General features: G+C 31.3%; 4 protein-coding genes across 4 annotated transcripts; 2 read left to right on the forward strand and 2 right to left on the reverse strand.

Moving 5' to 3' along the window:
• The first annotated feature begins 751 nt into the window (after positions 1–751).
• Positions 752–2,770, forward strand: Dbct (Dihydrolipoamide branched chain transacylase E2). The gene is made up of 3 exons (XM_015933575.3): positions 752–1,062; positions 1,129–2,201; positions 2,263–2,770. The coding sequence occupies exons 1-3, from the start codon at positions 852–854 to the stop codon at positions 2,500–2,502; spliced, it is 1,524 nt and encodes a 507-aa protein (XP_015789061.2). The 5' UTR covers positions 752–851; the 3' UTR covers positions 2,503–2,770.
• A 1,005-nt stretch (positions 2,771–3,775) lies between these two features.
• Pkc98E (Protein kinase C) lies at positions 3,776–19,321 on the forward strand. Its single transcript, XM_015933462.3, has 10 exons — positions 3,776–5,508; positions 13,479–13,719; positions 13,816–13,898; positions 13,974–14,103; positions 14,171–14,661; positions 15,594–15,767; positions 15,835–15,989; positions 16,058–16,385; positions 16,462–16,608; positions 17,133–19,321. Exons 1-10 carry the CDS (start codon positions 5,155–5,157, stop codon positions 17,313–17,315), a joined length of 2,286 nt encoding a protein of 761 aa, XP_015788948.1. The 5' UTR covers positions 3,776–5,154; the 3' UTR covers positions 17,316–19,321.
• LOC149093145 (short-chain dehydrogenase/reductase family 9C member 7-like) lies at positions 5,588–8,212 on the reverse strand. Its single transcript, XM_089268683.1, has one exon. It carries the CDS (start codon positions 7,279–7,281, stop codon positions 6,163–6,165), a length of 1,119 nt encoding a protein of 372 aa, XP_089124809.1. The 5' UTR covers positions 7,282–8,212; the 3' UTR covers positions 5,588–6,162.
• On the reverse strand, positions 9,102–12,770 carry LOC107365892 (uncharacterized). The gene is made up of 4 exons (XM_015933464.3): positions 12,575–12,770; positions 12,368–12,516; positions 10,372–10,490; positions 9,102–9,662 (listed from the first exon to the last, which is right to left on the reverse strand). The coding sequence occupies exons 2-4, from the start codon at positions 12,484–12,486 to the stop codon at positions 9,541–9,543; spliced, it is 360 nt and encodes a 119-aa protein (XP_015788950.3). The 5' UTR covers positions 12,487–12,516; positions 12,575–12,770; the 3' UTR covers positions 9,102–9,540.
• Positions 19,322–19,635: the final 314 nt, after the last annotated feature.

Below are 19,635 nucleotides of genomic sequence, written 5' to 3' on the forward strand. Positions count from 1 at the left end.
GACAAAAATGTTGATTATTGGTAGACTATGACTATGATCAAGTAGACTTGAAATTTACCGTTTTTTATATTGTCTTCATTTTTACTTTTATTTCAACTGCATTATATTTCTTCAACTCTTAATAGCTGAAAGATACAATTCTAAACTGTCCATTGAATCGGTCAACATTTGATAGTGAATTAACAAATATTTACGAGATTTGGCTAGTTGAAGACGATTTACAAAAATTGACATTTCAGGATCAAACTTCATTCAACTGTACTTTAAAATACAATTCTATGTTTACCACTAAAGTATCATTAAACTTTAACTTCATATCAAATGACGGAGAAAATTGTTTAAATCAAAACGCCCTGACAATTAATATTGATTGATTATTTTGGAAGAAGAAAAATAAATATTTTAAGTTATTGGCTAGATGGAGGCACTTGGTATTTGGGTTAAAGAATCACTAGTAGAGTCATCTATTGATTCATTTTTAAAATAAAGATGGATATTCGGACTTAAAAATCTTGATATTTTAGATTCATTTTGGTTAAATCAATATTCATACGTCAATTTTTATTGATATTATCTCAAATTAATGATTATTGTTCTCTATTTCATCTAATTAAGCAAGGCTGTTACCCTTGTTGATAAAGTTTCAGTGTTTTAACCATGAAAAGCTGAACTTTATATTGAATAGATCCTAGATGGACTCAAAATGGCTACTGGATTCCAGTTACCATAGCCTGTTTCGTCAAACTTTAATAAACAAGCTGACTTTTATTAGTGTTGATTTAATAGTGTTGACTAATTAGTATTCCTAGTGTAACTAACTGATTCTCAAGTTGTAAATAAATAGTTTTAATATGTTTCTTACCAATCGGATTGTTACCAATTTGTCTACTAGATGTACATTTGCTCATAAGTTTTTGAATAAGTCTAAATTTTTTAGGCATAGTTTTTCAACTTCTATTAACAGTGGCAATTCTTCATCATCATTTTCTTGTGTGCAACCTATCGTGACATTGAACAAACATTTACGCGATCAACAATCAAGGAAACTTCATATTAGTCATGGTATGTAAAAAATGTTTGTTTTTTTATAACTTGTTTTATTCATTGTCTTGTTTTTTTCTCCGACAGGCCTTAGTTCAGGGAAAGTGGTTCCTTTCAATCTTTCTGATATCGGTGAAGGTATTTCCGAGGTTGTCGTCAAGGAATGGTTTATCAAGGTTGGTGATGAGGTCAATCAATTTGATTCAATCTGTGAAGTTCAATCTGACAAAGCAAGTGTTACAATTACAAGTCGTTACGATGGAGTTATTGAAAAAATTTATTACAACATCGATGAAATAGCTAAAGTTGGAAAACCTTTAGTAGAAATTAGACTCAGAGATGAAAGTAAACAAGGATTAGTCCAAGCTGATCAAGTTGACCAAGTTGCTGATTTAGAAGCTAATCAAATTTGTGACTCCCAGCCAACCAATTTTCTTGATTGGAAAGGTGGTAAAGTTTTAACTACTCCAGCTGTTCGGAGAATAGCCGCTGAAAATAATATCAAGTTGAGTAATGTTAAAGGTACTGGTAGAGATGGTCGTATTTTGAAAGAAGATTTACTCAGATATCTTGAAGATGCGAAAAATTCTATGGCATCGCAGAAGGAAACTCCAGTTGTCAATATTTCACCTGAGCCCAAGACATTACCAATTAACTTGAACGAAAAACCATCTGTTGATAGATTGACTAGTCAAGCATCTGATAAAAGTGTTCCATTCACCGCAATTCAACGTGCAATGTTTAAATCAATGACACAATCTCTTAAAATACCTCATTTTGGATTAAGTGACGAAATAAATTTATCCAATCTTCTCAACATTTTGCCAAACTTGAAAGAGCGAGCTTTATCCAGGGGCATAAAATTAACTTTCATGCCTCTATTCATGAAAGCTTTGTCATTAGCTCTCAATGATTTTCCAATGTTGAACTCATCAATCGACGAAAAGAATGAAAAAATAATTATCAAAGCATCACATAATATTGGATTTGCCATGGACACTAAAGATGGATTAATTGTCCCAAATATTAAAAATGTTCAAAATTTATCAATTTTAGAAATAGCTGAGGAAATGAAAAGACTTCAACAAGATGGAGCCAATAATAAGTTACGCCGAGATGATTTAACTGGTGGAACTATCACTCTATCAAATATCGGTTCGGTTAGTATCAACTTCCATTCCATGAATTATTTCAGCTCAATCAAGTTTTTTGTTTCCTTAGATTGGTGGTCTTTTCGGTATTCCTGTTATCCCACCTACAGAAGTAGTAATTGGTGCCATTGGACAAATTAAAACTGTGCCAATTTTTAACGAAAAGGACGAAATAGTCAAGGGACATATAATTAATATTTTGTGGTCAGCGGATCATCGGACTATCGATGGAGCAACTCTCTGTCGATTTTCATCCACCTGGAAAGCATTACTTCAAGATCCGATGAAAATGCTTTTGGATATGAAATAAATGTATTCATAATCATTCCAACTATTCCTTTCATCTGACTGGGAGCTATATTTTTTCATTTTTGTCTTCGATTAAATTTATTCCTCAACTTTCAATGAAAGATTATAAAAATGCACAAAGTAAACACTCATTGAAAATTTGTGTTATTTTCCTATGCTTTTAAATGGAGACAAAAAACTGTTTTGTAATTTTGTGTATTATTTGTATTGGGATACTTATGTTGATTTTGTGTTTTCGTAAATTAAAAATCTACTTTTTCTTGTTTCAACTCCTTCACTTTATCTATTTAAATGCTTGGATTAGCTTAATTGAATTCAAGTTCAAGTTATAACTAAATTATAACTAAAAAGATTGATCAGTTGAAAGAGTAAGATAAATCTACTCATTAGATCAGTTATTTTCCTCTGTTATCAATGCAAGCAATTGATCAATGATGATAACCTTGTAACATTGTATTGATATTATCATGAATATTACTACTTATTAAATATCCGACCAAATCAAGTCGTAAATCAAACACAGAATCAGATAAAAAATCAATTTAATTCAAAACATTTGTCTTACATCAAGTGACGCCATCTTAAATTTCCTGATTTAACTAGCTTAAAATTTTGAAGCTGATCCTTTATTGATCGACTTTATTAATTTGTTTAATTTTTCGACTTTTTTCCAAACCAATAATTAATATTTAATTTGTGCTTGGACGAATTGGTAATAATTTATTAAAGAATGGCCAAAGACTCAAGGCAAGAGCTAATTTAAATGGTAAACGTCTAAATACAAAATGTAAAGTCAACAGAAGTCGTTAGCTCGCTTAATTTTAGATTTGAATGGAAACCTAAACTCTGGATATACTCGCAACTTTATGATCTCAATTTCTGGATTATCAGATTAACAGTAACAATAACAATAAAACCAGGTTCACTGTTTATGATTTATCCAAGTTTAAATTATAAATCTTTAATTTGCTTCATAATACACCGTTAACTCGTTATGTAAACGTATCATTACATTTCTAAATCCAACAAATCCTTACACTATCAATCAATTTACAACACTTAGACACCCAAGTAGATGTGATAAGTTTTTTTGTTTCTTAGACTCAATTTTTTCTCAGGCTGATCATCAACTAATTGTCAGTGTTGTAAATATTTTATTACATTATAATAAATATTTTTCTTGATTTACTTTACATGTAATAACGTTATTGTCCACCAGCAGTCTACAGTAAACACCTTGTTGGATATTTTTTTACCAAGAAATACTTTTCTGACAGACTCTCTGGTTTCTGGTTGTGCTCAGGCAGAAGAAACCAAGTGATTCAATGCACCAGACTCCAAATCTTATTCTCTCATGTTGATCATCATTCAATTTGCTCGCCATTTTCCTGACTTTCACTTTCTTATTCATCTCTTCTCTGTCTCTAGTCATCATCAACATCATCTTTTATTTTACTTCTCTTTCTCTCCCTCTCTCTATCTCTCTCTCTGTAGATATCTGTCTTCTTTATCTTTATGTTTGCACTAAATGCTGTTCGCAATGTTTCGTTTTAATAACCATTTTTCAACTCAATTATTTCAATTTTCCTTTGCTTTTCATTCTATTTAATTCAAGTAAACCTTTTAATCATCCTATCATCATTCAACCATCACCAAAGTCTTCGTAACTCTTTCAGTTTCTCTTTTATCTTCTCTACTCTGTATAATCTCTACTCTATTTTTCTCTTCTCTTTTTTTCCTCTGTGTATATCTTTTTCCTTCTCTCTATTGCTCACCGGTTGTTGTGATTATTGTCTTTTTGTTTTTGGAACTGCATTTATTTGCCATTTTAAATATGGTTATTAGTGAATTTACCTGGTTCTTCGACTAACCAATCATCCACCATATCTGATGCCGTTTCATGGTTATTGATTGTGTCAGCTTGGTGCCAAAGAACTGTTCAAAAATTGTTATCTCAACTTGTTTTTAACCTTTTACCTTAACTGTTTTCTTGTTTCCCCACTTTGCCTATTCTATTTTTATTTACCTAATTTTGATTTAATTTATTATTCTATTACTGTTGATTTTAAATCATCTCACATCTCATCAACAAATACATCACATCACCTCTAACTTTTTTTCTCTTCAACTGCGATTATTTTTGGATGCTTTACAAAACGTGTGAAAAGCAACTAGCAACACCATCGTTATCATTTTATATCAACCTCAATAATATCAACATTTCCATCATCAATAATATCATCTTTAATTCTCACCGCCATCACCATTGCTTCCGGTTTTAACATTTGCAAAGAGACGAGGAAAAATAGAAGAAGGAGAAATATTCCAAGAAAGATTGGAAAGATAGCAAGGAAGAGAAAATTTAACCCAAGACGAGACTGAAGGCTGAAACGAAGCTGTTTATATATAAATACATATATATATTATACCATAACAGGGGAAACAACAAGTAAACAAACCGAAGAAAGTCATATACAAGTCAAGGTTTCCATAACCAAGATACTTAATTTTACACACTTCATAGCCAGTGCTACTTAACCCGAAAACCAAAGAAACAAAAAGAGGCAAAAAGTAGGAAATTGCCAAAGGCCAGAGGAATAGGACCAGAAAGGAAAAGCGTTGACCAGAAATATTTTAGATAGTCATTCTAAGAATGCCGTCATGTTTTGTGGGCAACCTTAGAGTGACCATTGTACAAGCAGCCGATCTAAAGCCAACTGAATTTTCAACCAGACATGGAGGTGTTATCCTGAGACAATTAGACCCGTACGTGTCAGTTGATATTGATGATATTCACATTGACCGTACATCAACTGCACAAAAGACCTTTCACCCAATATGGAATGAAGATTTTTGTGTTGAGGTTGCGAATGCTCAGTGTTTATCGTTAACTGTTTTTCACGATGCTTCTATACCTCCAGATGATTTTGTTGCCAATTGTATAGTTGTTTTGGATGATTTAGTTAATAATAATAATGGACGAGTTAACGATGTACATGATATCTGGGTAAGTCCATGTTTTCCGTAATATTCTGGTTATCCTGCAATTATATCGAATCACCTCATTTCGTTTACATTCTTGTTCATTTCAAGCTATACAATCAGTTTCAAAGTCTATGCAATTTCCAGTTGGTTAATTTTTACATTTTTTTATTAATATATTTATATATTGATTAGGTTCGATAAAAATATATTTCTATCTTATGCATCCAATAATAGGTGATTAAATATTGAATCAAAGTATGCTGTACATTTCCGCTGTCAATTCAATGTTTAACATGTTATCATCTTGATACATTTATTCTGTTTTATATGTAATTGAGCTAATTTGCTTCAATTCTTGACGATTCATGAATTCTTAAAAAGCTCAATGAGTTTACGCAATCAGATCCTTTTAGATCTGAGGCATTAAACAAATAATAAAATCGGGTTAACGTCAAAATTAAACCAGTGATATGTTATTCATAGAGAATGCAGAATGAAAAATTGAGTTATACAGACTGACCAGCTTTTTTTATGGTCAATAATGACAATAATGAATAAATTGTAAATCTATTAGATTGTGTTAATCAAGGTTACAGTTATTAGCTCACACAGTTTCAAAGATGTTATAAATAACACGATTTGGTTGTGAACCAGGCAACAGGAGAGACAACCTATTTTATGGTGACTTTTCCTTTTCTGGTTTACCCAAAGCTGGTTTACCTGTGTAAAGGGTTGCTAAATGGTGAGATATGAGATCCAAAAGACGAATAGGCAGGTAATCGTAGGCAGCAACCCGAATCCGCTCCAAATGTCCCATAACTCTGTATGATGGTGAAACAAATGCATGGGTTACCGCTATAACCATTGTATCAACAACTGAATCAACCTGAGGTCGAGCTGAATCCAAGACAGCATTTAAAAACTTTTGATAACCTTGTAGATAAGCTTCACCATAATCTGATTTCACCGATTCTGGTGTTACTTTCCAAGCTTCCTCTAGACACTTCTTCTGAACTTCATCATTGGTTAAATTGGTTTTAAAAAGATGAGGTTCAATAGTTATAACATCAATGGACCACTTTTTAAGCTCTCGTCTCAGTCCTTCACTAAATGAAATGACAGCTGCCTTAGAAACTGAATAAGCAACCATTCCAGGAATACAGTGTCTCCCCGCAATCGAACCCACATTGATAACTCGACCACCAATTGAGCCACTTTGTCTTATCAAAGGTACAAATCCTTTGGTAACCCTAATTGTACCCAAACAATTGATCTCCATTTGACGGTTGAAACTCGTCATATCACCCATTTCAACCTCGGTTGAAATCAATATTCCAGCATTATTAACAATAGCCCATAGTTGCCGTCCTTTCAATTGCTCTTCGACCACTTTGATAGCAGCCTTAACATCATCTTCACTTGTTACATCCAACTTGATAATCTTGACAGCATTACGGCAACTTTTGCGAAGTTGATTGGCCCCAGGTCCTTCAGGTTGTAAGCAACCAGCAAACACATAGAATCCATAGTGAGCCAACCGTTGAGCCAATTTATTACCAAACCCAGTATCACATCCAGTAATGAGCACAGCTTTGTTTTTAGGTTCAATCAATTCCTTCGGAATAGCCTCAATTTTAGGCCAAACAATATTTGCCAGACAAACTGAAATGTACAAAATTAACCCAAGAAACAGTAGCCATGTTAGCGATTGATAAATGGTTAACCAGGTAAACAAGAATAACACTGAAAATATGGTAAACACTAAAGCAAGATAATAACCAATTGTATTGATCATGATTTAATTTTTGGTCAACTGATGAATGAAATGAAAGATGAAGTTATACTGAATAGTTGATCAATATTACCACGTAACAACAGTTAACCCTGGCCTGGTAACCCAGTCCAAAACCAGACTGACCTGGTCTGACTTGTTCTTAGGGGTTAAAGTGGCTCTTTTCATTCCCTATTCATAACCTGTTAATCTTCATCTTTATCTTCCCCTAACTCCTTCTCATTGCATCTCTCATCAAACCTTTTCATCTTCATTACCTCAAACTCATCTTTCCAAAAGCTTTTCCTCATGTTGACCCCAATGTTTGGGTAATTATTGAGCTACTTGTATCTAATTGTTGTGAACCCAATATAGTCATACTTTGATCAAATGTCAATAGTAAGATTAGCTTGTTGATTATTTCACGCAAAAAAATTGTTACATTTTAATGGTTTTATTAAAGGTAGCTCATAATTTATACAATCATATTTACAATGGATTATTTTAAACAGTTATTAAATATCTGTTAATTTGTTTATGCTAATTTAACTGTGATCAAAACAGGGAAATATAAAGAAAGCAAAGTTTACTTGGTTGACATTTTGATTTTATTTTTTCCCAATGTCATCAAGTTTGTACCGATTTAGATTTACAAATAGATTTAGATGAAATCTCAAGGCAACATATTGATTACTCTCTTCTTTTGTTGACATCATTTAACTCCATCTGATTTCCCGCCAGGAATCATGTTCATTATCATTATCATCATGATCCTCGTCATCATTTTCATCTTGTTCATCTTTCCATGTTTAATCTGGAAAAAGAGAGTTGATTAACAAAAGTCAATTCAAGTCTATCCATACATCCTATTGTACAAGATAACAATTTCATATTCAATGTTTTTCTTAAGATTCAATTCTCTAAATCATTCACATTAACATTTTCATTCTTTACCCTGAAATATCTCATTACATTATCTAACCAAGAGGACAACAAAAAATTGAATGTTAAACTAAATCATCAACTCTGAACAGTCTGATTTTATCCTACAAAGCTGCAGTCTATTGAATAAATTTCATTGAAATCGCCATCAAAGCTAATAGTCGATATAATAACACTAATCATACAATTTACATGTTTTACCTAAAACACAATTGAAGATGCACTTGTAATATTTACATGTTGATTCTTTACGTGTTAATCATCCAGATAACACTCCAAGTACAATCCATTTTTAAATCACTTACGTCAATTAGCAATTGTCTCATTTAAATCACACACATTAGCTACAATTACATTACATAATGTGAAAACCTTCAACTATTCAAAGGAATCTCCAATCAACCTGAATCTCACCTTTAGAAGCTCCAAAGTGGTTGAGCATTCATTTGATCTTTGATACAACCATTGATTTGATCATAAAATTAGCCAAATTTACTTTTAAATTTAAAATTATTTATTTAAATCTGCTTTTTCCAAACACACAAGACAATCCAAATTGTAAATATTGCAATATTGATCCAAAAATTGATCCATGGTGAAAGATATCAAAACAATTAACTCTTCCTTTCTTCCAATTCATATGATTCCAGTAATAGTAACATGATAAGTTGGTTTTATTGATGAAATACACAATTTGCAACTACAATTTTAAAAATGTAGATTTAAAAATATACTTGGCAATTAATTTCAACCTTTTCTTAACTTTTCACAATAACATTCAAAATACAGACCAGATGAGTTCACATCACACACAGTTAACAATTCAGTTGTACATTTTAAATCAGTTTTAACCAGAAATATCATCATTAAATCATATGATGACCAGAAATAATCTAACAAAGTGAAGCTTAAAACATTCATTTTATCGATTGATTGTCAATACTTTACAATGAATCTACATTTACATTTTTATGAAAACTGGTGAAATCGGGTGAAAGAGCATTGTTGGTCTAATACAATAGTTAATTTTGATAAGATTTGCATAGATGGTTAAGAATGAATTTGAAACATTTATTTAAGAACCATTTCAGGGAAGCAGAAGAATCATTTGAAGTTAAAAATTGTAAAAAAAGACAAAATCATAGCCAATTGTTTGGGTTCTTGCAATGATAGTTGACATATCCTTTGAAATCGGACAGTTTAACACTTATGTTGACTTGACATTACCATTGATGTTTAATAGAGTTGCAATTAACACTCCTTTGCCATTTGATTTGAATCCTTTCTTGCCTTTAATCTTTAATCACCTTGTTAGTCGATTTTGATTAGACAAACGGTGTTTTAGGTTGCAATTTGAAGCGGAATCGATGGTAAAGATATTGATTGTTGTCTAACAGTTTTTGTTTGTGTTTTCAATAGTTGATCAAAGTCGAGTGTTTTTGATTGTAATAGATTATCTGATTCTAAAAACAGAAGAATATGAAGAAAAGAAAACAGTTGATTATTTAATTGCTTTATTGAAACCTTAACCTAATTACTTTAGTCTTTAATTTATCTCATCATTTTCATCGATCAACAAATAACTCAAACTGACATTTTACATTTCAGTTTTTTCCATAAATTTAATCAAATTTTGTCAACAATTGCTGACAACATTTAGACTGTTAACTGTTTCCAGTAAATCGACTGTTGCACCAAAAATCATAGATTAACCTCTGAAAACGGATTCTAGGAATAAGATTTTCTGTTTAAACGTTTGGCATATTCACAGATTAAACTGCATCTACCTGATTAGGATTAATCGTATTCACTTAATCCATGTTTTCCCTCAATTTTGATATTTCAATTGTACAACATTTACTGTTTAATGTGTTAAAACATCAATGTATGAAATTGTTTATCAAAAAGATTGTTAACTTTCCTGGAAATAACTGATCTCTAACTGGTGATGAGGATGAAAATTTTGTAACCAGCTAAAGTTAAGTGGATTAGCTGAATGAAATCCACTTAGTAACTTGATGATTCTAATTTTAAATAGACTCAAAATATGCAATATTGCAGCAAGGCCCAAGTTGAACTAGATTAATGTTCAGTTTAAAGTGCAATATCAAGCTAAACTTATCCTTTAGATTACCACAAAATCAGGTGAATGCAAACTGAAGATGAACTTACGGTGTTGAGGTCGCCTCGATTTCCAGATGAAATAGTTCAAGCAAACCAGTGCAACCAACAACATAATGCCTATGAGTACAGCCCAACCAACCAAGAGGGTCGCTTTTTGTGCCTTCAAACTGCAAGTGAAATTAAAAGTGTTAGACCATCTTTAGGATGACAATGAAGATGATAATTGCAATGATGATGAAAAATTATATTTTCTGGGTTAGAAACATTTTGAGGTTGGAAAGGAAAAAGTTGAAGCCTTGATTCGCTCTTTCAAGGTGAACTATTGTAGGAGGAAATGAGACAAATAAAGGAAGAGAAAAGAAAGAAGAATAGCAAGATGAAAGAGGAGAGATGAAGATGAGGATGAAGAGAGAGTGAGAGAGTGATAAGAAAGGTTGTGTTCAGTGTTTCAATGTGAAAGGGAGTCAAAGAGCCTGGGAAGGTTTGGCCTGAGACTTGACCTATTTTAGGGTAAAGCAAGTAGGTCAGATGATGTAGGCTGATCGATAAAATCCGGGTAAAAATCATTTTGCAACTTAAACAGACTCACTCCTATTTGAATGCTCACATACACCTTGGCTCTTCTCATCCTCATCCTCATCTTTCTATTTTTTATCTTCCCTTTATCATTCCCTCTTTGCCCTCTTCTTAACTTATCCTGATCAACATATACTTTTGTATTTTGATGCCTTTTTTTGTATCAAGTCAATCCACTTAAGATGAGGCAAAATGCATAATTCAAATTGACGAGACTTTGTCCACTTTTGTCAACAATAAGTGATAAAACAACTTGACCATATTGTCACCATTAATTAAAGAGTAAAATTCACCAGAAAAAAAGTGAAACTCAATTTACTCACAAAATCATCTTATTTCATCTTCTACTCTTTTCCTTTACAATTGCAAGACTTTAACATTTTTACTCTAAAATTGCACATTGATGTTGTAAACTAACCATTAATTTAACCCTTTTTACATCGCAAATTGAAATTTCAATCTTTGGGTATTAAATATCATAATAAATAACCATGATTCCTTGTTTAATTGCAATCATTTTAATCTCTGTAAACCAATATTGCAAGTATTAATCATTGTAAGTCATTTTACTGTTACGCTTAAAATTGATTTAGCTAATTAAACACTGAATCAAGTATCAAATTAAACTTAATTTTAGTTTGCATATTTGCGAATCAACATCAAATCTGAAAGTCAGTTATTATTGAACAACATTACAAGTCAGTTTGTTTAGTCTTAAAATGTTTCTTGCAAGTGTTAAGCTTTCATTGGTTTTCTTATTGTTTTGTGGTCAAGTTAATTTTTCATCTCAAATTGAAGATTATCGTCTTCCAGGTTTCAATGAATTACATTTTACATTTCCTCATGGGAATCCTAAGGAATATCCCTGTATTCATGCTGCTAATTCAAGTTCACACGAATGTTATCAGTCAATTCGAGAAGATTGGTCAACAGAGTTGAATGAAAAGTATCATTGTTGTTTCCTTCTCAATTATCTTGATTGTCTTACAAGTTCGTGTTCATCTGATGATCTGAATAAGGAGAGTGGAACTTTTGGCAACATGAGAGAGCATTGGTTAAGCGATAAATGTCCAAATTATTATCATATCAGTGAATGTTCAATATCAAAATGGACATTTGCAACCATCATTTTAATCATTTTATTGATTATTCTGATAACTTCCTTTGCAATATCATTTCTCTGTCTTCGCAATCGACGTAAAAAGGCATTCGATTCAAGTCCTGTCGAACCATCGTAAACATCTCAACTCGATTAATTCGATTAACCTGATCAACTTGATCATCTCAATAATCTTTATCTAATCATTCCCATTTGTTTCAAGTATAAACATTCACCAAACCGTTTACCAAGTTAATGTATTAAGTCAATATCAACTTCAATTGAAACTCAATTGTGATTCCAATTTATCTCATTAAATATCCTTATTAACACAAACACATAATTTAAATTTCTTTGGGTTAAACTTACCTTTGGCTCATAAAGTAAGCTGAATCTTTTAAAATGCGATTCTCAAAATCATCCTGATCGTTCCAAATTTCACCCGATCCTTCGATCATTTCAGCTTCTTCTTTATTTTCTGGTTCCATTGAAATTTCCAACCACAATTGACGATGAATCTAATTGTAATAATACCTTTATATGTTGCTCTTCAATTTCAATGATTTCTTGACTTACCAATGATGAAACATTGTTTTATTGATCATTTTGCAAAAGTTGAAAAAATTTACCAAAAACAAACTCAATTATGAATTACTATTAAATTTAACTTACAGGCAAACTTAAATATAACAATTTCTGGTTTGCATGTGAAACCAACAAGTAAACAAAAAACGAAGATGAAAATATAATGAAACTATCGGTAAACTGTTTTGTTTTGTTTTACGTTCATTTCAACTGAACAATCAACAGTCTCATTGATCACTATGGAGACTAACCCTATCATATCTTGATAATCGTTTCTTAATTGTTTCCGTTGATCAATTGACAGACATAGAATCATAAATTTTACAGCAATGAAGAAAAACAAAAAACCAAAGAATCTCATCTTCAATTGTTTCAAATGAAAATCAAATCATTCTAATTTTGAGATTTCAAGTGTTCAATTTGTATTTCTGCTTAATCAAGATTAAATTATTAAATTGGTAAAAAATATATTGAACAATATAAATGATGTTACAAGTCATTAGATTTTTTCCTTTCATCTTCTTCAGATTTATTAGCTATAATAATGTTGATATGTGAGGTTTGCTTTTTACTGCCTTAACATATTGTCCATTGAGCTTGAAACTAATTTAAATAATAATGATGACCGGAAGTTTAATTACCATTAAATGAACCATATTCAAGTATAATATTGTAAACCTTTCTCCTAAATTTATTTTGATCATTATTTACGATCAATTAAAGTCAATAGAATGAATTTATCGTTGAAATACAATTTTTATGTATAACTTTGAAATGAACAAAATGTAGATTAATGTTTATTTGAAATAAAGCTCATGATATCGGATCAAAATCTTGTCTTTAATCAATGAAATGTTTAATTTTGTTTCTCATTTTTGGTTTCCCTTTTGGACAGGTTGACTTGGAACCTGAAGGAAAGATTAATCTTATTGTTGATCTTAGCGATGTTGAAAAGAAACCAAAGGAGTTCAGAGAACGAGCTGGACTCAATAGACGTCGAGGTGCAGTTCGGCGTCGAGTCCATCAAATCAATGAACATAAATTTATGGCCACCTATCATCCACAGCCAACATTTTGCTCCCATTGCCGTGAATTCATTTGGGGCATAATAGGTAAACAGGGTTATCAATGTCAAGGTAAATATCTGCAAACCAAACTCTACCCAAAAAATGACCAAAAACCCAATCTTTGTTCAAATCAAATAATAATTTTCATAAACCTTTCCATTACAGTTTGTACTTGTGTAGTCCATAAAAGATGCCATGAATTTGTCGTTACAAAATGTCCTGGTTCAAAGGATAAAACTGCTTTCGAGGTTTGTATCAAGTCAACCCAATTTAACCAGATTAAGATTATCAAAGATTATAATATTTTGTGTCTTTTATTACAGGTTGTCGAAAGTCGTTTTAATATAAATGTACCTCATCGATTTGTTATTCACAATTATAAAAGACCAACTTTCTGTGATCATTGTGGCTCAATGTTATACGGTTTTTTCCGCCAAGGACTTCAATGTGAAGGTAAATTTGTTTGTAGCTTTTGAATGATTTTAAATCTAATTTCACTTTTTTTTCATTTCTCTTTCAGCTTGTAATATGAATGTTCACAAACGGTGTCACAAGAATGTAGCAAACAATTGCGGAATCAATCCAAAGCAATTGGCTGAGACATTGCGTGATATGGGAATATCAGGAGATAAGTTGAATCGTCGCAGGAAGAAGCCTGTTGTTGGTGAATCATCTAAATTTTGCGCAGCGGCTGAACGTTCCAACACCTCACCATTACCTTGTGCTACTGATTTTAATCTAGAATCTGAGTCAAAAAATCTTTTACTAGGCGACTTATCATCTTCTGATATGATGGTGGGTCGTCTATCATTTACGGATATGCCGTCCAGTAGTAGTGCTAGTAGTAGTAGCGATAACAAAGATGCTCATAGAGAGCAACAGGAAATAAATCTTCAGCAAATTATCGATAGAGTACCATCGGACATGGGAGAAACGGAAAAGCCAGCCAGAAAATATGGTGTAGATGATTTTAGGTTCATAAAAGTTCTGGGAAAAGGAAGTTTTGGCAAGGTACAATTAACATATTATTACACAGATAAACATCCAAAAAAGCAACACTTTACAACCTTGAAAATTATGTTATTTCGAGGTTATCTTATATTAATACGAATAACTCAAATCATAACAAAATATACATCTGGGATTCACGGTTTTTATGAACGATTTTCAATTAATGACCTTTAAGAGATTAGAGACTCTTTTCAAGCAAAGAGGGTGAACATATCTAATGTTTATCTTTTAGTTTCTTGCTTTCAAAATAATTAAAAGTCATATCAAAGTTAGTTAGTGAAATAGACAATTTCAGCTCTTGGAAATTGGTTCTTATTTTGTGATAAAATCTGAAATATCTGTGCGATCTTTTGTTTACAAATGTGACTGTGAAATTTGAAATTCAAGTGATAATGGAAAAAATTTTCGATACAAAACACTTCACTAGAGAGGATAAAGTTGCTCAAAGTGGTGATAAAATGTGCGAAAACACGAATCTATTCACTCATAATTTGATGATCGGAAATGAACTTATGGACTTTTAATGAATTGCTTAACCTTAATGATGGATAAATCATCTTATATGATTTCAAATGGAAAAAAATCTTTATCTTATTTAGTCTGAATTGTATCGTATTTTATCGCTAAAACATATTGAGCTAACTATCCATGAAAATCGTTCATTAAAACCACAGAATCTTTGTTTATTTACAAATTTCAGATGCAATATAATTTTTGTTTCGAAACTATTTCTGAAGCCAATCTGTAAAAAAATTGTAATCAATATTCACAATTTTCAAGGTGGGCCATTTCAATGTGATTTTGTTTATCACTTGAAACTGTGTTAATGTAAATTGTTGTTGTTTTTGGCTTCCATTTGTTTGTATCTGGAAATTTATGTTGCAATAATCTTTCATCTTTTCTTGTTTCTTTTACTCTTCCAATCTATTCAGGTTATGCTCGCTGAGTTTAAACACACTGAAGAAGTTTATGCTGTCAAAGTGCTGAAAAAAGATGTAATTTTACAAGATGACGATGTCGATTGTACAATGACAGAGAAACGAATCCTGACTCTTTCCGCAAAACACCCTTTCCTAACTGCCCTTCACTCTTGCTTCCAAACTGAGGTAACTTGACAATCATCAAATTGAATTATACATTAACTAACATTTCTCTCTCCATTTCTTTTCAAAGGATCGATTATTTTTTGTAATGGAATACGTTAACGGTGGTGACCTTATGTTCCAAATTCAAAGAGCAAGAAAATTTGACGAAGCAAGAGCGAAATTCTATGCAGCTGAGGTTGTTTTAGCTCTTATGTTTCTTCACAATCAAGGAGTTATTTACAGGTACATTGTTGAAACTCTTTTGATTAATTCTGTTGTAACTAAACTAATTTTGTTTTTCATTCATGTAGAGATTTGAAATTAGATAATATCCTGCTAGATAGTGAAGGACATTGTAAAATTGCCGATTTTGGTATGTGCAAGGAAAATATCAGAGATGGTTCTACAACGACTACTTTTTGTGGTACACCGGACTACATTGCTCCAGAAATTTTACAAGAACTTGATTATGGACCGTCTGTTGATTGGTGGGCTTTGGGTGTTTTAATGTATGAAATGATGGCTGGACAACCACCATTTGAAGCTGACAATGAAGAAGATCTTTTTGATTCAATTTTAAGAGATGAAGTTTTATATCCAGTTTGGCTGAGCAAAGATGCCGTCTCAGTTTTAAAAGGAGTAAGCATTTTTGACTAATTAATTTGTACCAATTTATCAACACATGATATAATAAATTGTTTCCATTTTTTTATAGTTTATGACCAAAGAACCTGCAAAGAGACTAGGTTGTGTAGCAATGAAAGGAGATGAAAATGCCATTTTGATTCATCCATTTTTTAAAGATATAGATTGGATTGATTTAGGAGCTAGAAGGATTAAACCTCCATTTAAACCCAAAATTGTAAGTATTCACCCGAATGACCAACCACTGTGTATCTGTGTTGGTACCAAATTTTGATCCTACTTTAATGAAAACAGAACAGTCAATTATTTTCAGTAACATTTATGTTCATCAACCAACTTGTTGTATTGATAGTGTTTCGAGTTGGGGTAAACTTTCATTTTATATAATCTCTTTTTATGAATTACATTTGAAAAGTGGAAAAAAAAGTGTTCTGCTATCTTTCTCGTGATTCTTGAACATGAATCTGGATTATTTTTCCTCTAGTTAACAGCTCAGATCTTTAAATTATCTTTATAATTAACAAGCTAATAAAAATAAACTGTAGATTGTTATGTTACAAAAAGCTATACATTTTTACCTTCTCTTAACCCTAAATTTTCAATTCATGTTTCTGTTTATTTCCCTTCAACTTGTATAAAATTTCCTTAATATAATCAATTTTACCCTTTTTATCGTACAAATACATATTTCTTTTATTTAATTCATGTCTCTTTTTGTATACTTTTTTGCTTTGCTTACAGAAAACAAAGCGAGATGTAAACAATTTTGATCAAGATTTCACCAAAGAAGAGCCTGTCTTAACTCCTGTTAATCCTGAAGTTTTGAGAAATATTAATCAGGAGGAATTTAAAGGATTCTCGTTTGTCAATGATGATTTTAATCCACACCGTTTTATCGAAATGGAAGGCCATTTTCCATCATAACGAACATTTAACTAGGAAAAGAAAGATTCTCGTTGCATTTCAACATTGAAATTTACATACTCACAACAAGTTCACATTTCAAATCATCTTTCATTGGAAAAGCACATTCATATACACAGAAAGAAGACCCAACACATATAAAGATATTTATATTATCAAAATGCAATTTATTGTCATCTGATCATCACAACCATCTTCATCAACACATAATCATAATCATCTTCATCGCCATTAACATCATCCAAAACCATCAATTCACGAGGAGGCAACAATTTATGAGCTCACTTCACAACCAACCGACAAACATAAAAGATGAATAGTTCTGTATGGAGTCATTTTACACAAGATAAAAAGAATCACAATATTACTAAATTGTATCGCAACAAAACAAAAGACATTATCATGGACAACTGTTATCTTTTTAACAATTCATCAGCCTATTTACAATTATCCTCCCTGCCTTGCAATCACAAAATTATTCAAAACTACATCAATTGCATCAAACGATCAAGAGATTCATTTTTATTCGAGCAACATCAAGAACAATATGTATTAATAATGCTGACCTGTTAATATTGACCTAAGAGAATTAAATTTTTTTGTTTTGGGAAAACAAATACAGTTGTAAGTTGAGCCTTGAAAATAACGCACGATATTGCCGTTTTCCACATTTTCTCATGGAGCCGATCCTGATTGTTGATTTTCCTCTGAATTGGACTCAACTCACTTCAAGACAAAGAAGAAAGCAAATCATATATTAAAACTAAAGAACAGAAAAGAAACCAAAATTATAATATAAATAATAATTTACCTGTAAATATAATCTTGATACAAGAACCAGAAAGCGTATCTTAAAAGCGAAGGACAACACCCATGATAACTCATCTTTAGCTTCACTTTAAATTAATTTGGTGAGATTAACTATCGAATGTGCAGTTGAAAGGGAATCATGGACTTAGACTGGACACGCAAAAAATGAACTAATTATTTCTGAAACACAAAAAAAACAATTACATCAGAACATCACCCTTGTTTAAAGATTCAATCGTAGGATTACCGTTTTTGGAATTTCGCCTTTTTTCTCTTCTTGATTTAATTTTTAATTTCTGATTACCATTAATGTTTTAGAGCCGGATAAATGAAAATGAAGCAAATCTAAACCCACACAGCATCAATCATTAATTGTTATAAAGCCAACAATTTGGAGACAACAGTGCAAATCTAGTCATCATCTCAAAATTTAAGGACAACCCAACAAATTACGATAAATTCACAATTAATGCAGATCTCAACCATTTAAAAATTGTCTTTTTATCTTCTTTAATTTAAGTTAATACTGCCCGGTGCAGACCATCAAGTTGAACATAATACAAAATACCGTTTAATATGTTGTTATAGCATAGAAAATCAAAATCAATGTATTATTATTATTACTATTATTATTACTGCTATTGCTATTATTATTTGATTATTATTTTAATTTGATTATGTTATGGTTTTAACAAACAAAAAACAGTTTCGCACAGCAGCACATAAAGAAATAGTAAACCAAAACACTGAAATTGAAAATTTTCATTTTAATTATCCATTAGTACACCATTAAGAGAAACATTATCCTTAAAATGTTCACCAAACAATTTCTTCAAATTGTTTATCATGTTAATTTGAAGCTTTTGCAGCTCTTAATACGAGTCAATTAGAAAACCCAAAGTAATTTAATGTTGTTAGCAAACTGTAACAATCAACAACACACAAAACCACCAAAAAAACAACTTTTGTTATCCTGTGAATATTTTTTCTTTCCACAAAAATTATGTTAAATGAAATTGACTATGACAACAACTTGAATATTTGTTTGTTGATCAATCTATTTGCATGATTAGTAAAGATAAATCTTTATGACTTTCAGATCGATTGATTGGTTGATTGATTCAAGTTTTTCACAAAATTGGTTTGTTATTTCCATAAATAAAATTTGGATTCAAAATAAACCTGTTACCATAAAATTTACAATTCAGTCAAGATTATTTCGCTACGATTTTTAATGAATCTGACTTTTCAATGATTATTGAAGATCATTTGATTTTAGTTACCTTACTGTATTAGCACGGTTGGCTTATTAAATTGGTCAGCTTAAATCAAGAGGTTAGGGAAAAGTAAAATTAGATTTCAGTTTGAAGCTAATAATAATTCAATGTTTTTAATTAGCTGCTTTGCTCTCAACAAATTAAACTGACAACTTGCCAGTGAAAAGAGCAGCAATGCATAAAATGTTGCCATTTTTAGAGTGGTTATTTTAATTACGCGTAACTCATATACG

The sequence above is a fragment of the Tetranychus urticae genome, chromosome 3 (assembly GCF_039701765.1).
Source record: "Tetranychus urticae isolate SD_2017Ah chromosome 3, NJAU_TeUrti_SD_1.0, whole genome shotgun sequence".
Classification (NCBI taxonomy): domain Eukaryota; kingdom Metazoa; phylum Arthropoda; class Arachnida; order Trombidiformes; family Tetranychidae; genus Tetranychus; species Tetranychus urticae.

What these genes read in the sequence shown, in the direction of transcription:
- Pkc98E (XM_015933462.3), top strand. Translation starts at nt 5,155, where the DNA reads ATGCCGTCATGTTTTGTGGGCAACCTTAGAGTGACCATTGTACAAGCA. An exon ending in ACTCTTGCTTCCAAACTGAG is followed by an intron (nt 15,768 to 15,834) that starts GTAACTTGACAA and finishes TTCTTTTCAAAG; the next exon opens with GATCGATTATTTTTTGTAAT. An exon ending in CCGTCTCAGTTTTAAAAGGA is followed by an intron (nt 16,386 to 16,461) that starts GTAAGCATTTTT and finishes ATTTTTTTATAG; the next exon opens with TTTATGACCAAAGAACCTGC.
- Dbct (XM_015933575.3), top strand. Translation starts at nt 852, where the DNA reads ATGTTTCTTACCAATCGGATTGTTACCAATTTGTCTACTAGATGTACA. An exon ending in GAAACTTCATATTAGTCATG is followed by an intron (nt 1,063 to 1,128) that starts GTATGTAAAAAA and finishes TTTCTCCGACAG; the next exon opens with GCCTTAGTTCAGGGAAAGTG. An exon ending in CTCTATCAAATATCGGTTCG is followed by an intron (nt 2,202 to 2,262) that starts GTTAGTATCAAC and finishes TTGTTTCCTTAG; the next exon opens with ATTGGTGGTCTTTTCGGTAT.
- LOC149093145 (XM_089268683.1), bottom strand. Translation starts at nt 7,281, where the DNA reads ATGATCAATACAATTGGTTATTATCTTGCTTTAGTGTTTACCATATTT.
- LOC107365892 (XM_015933464.3), bottom strand. Translation starts at nt 12,486, where the DNA reads ATGGAACCAGAAAATAAAGAAGAAGCTGAAATGATCGAAGGATCGGGT. An exon ending in GCTTACTTTATGAGCCAAAG is followed by an intron (nt 10,491 to 12,367) that starts GTAAGTTTAACC and finishes TTTCACTTGCAG; the next exon opens with TTTGAAGGCACAAAAAGCGA. An exon ending in ATCGAGGCGACCTCAACACC is followed by an intron (nt 9,663 to 10,371) that starts GTAAGTTCATCT and finishes TTCTGTTTTTAG; the next exon opens with AATCAGATAATCTATTACAA.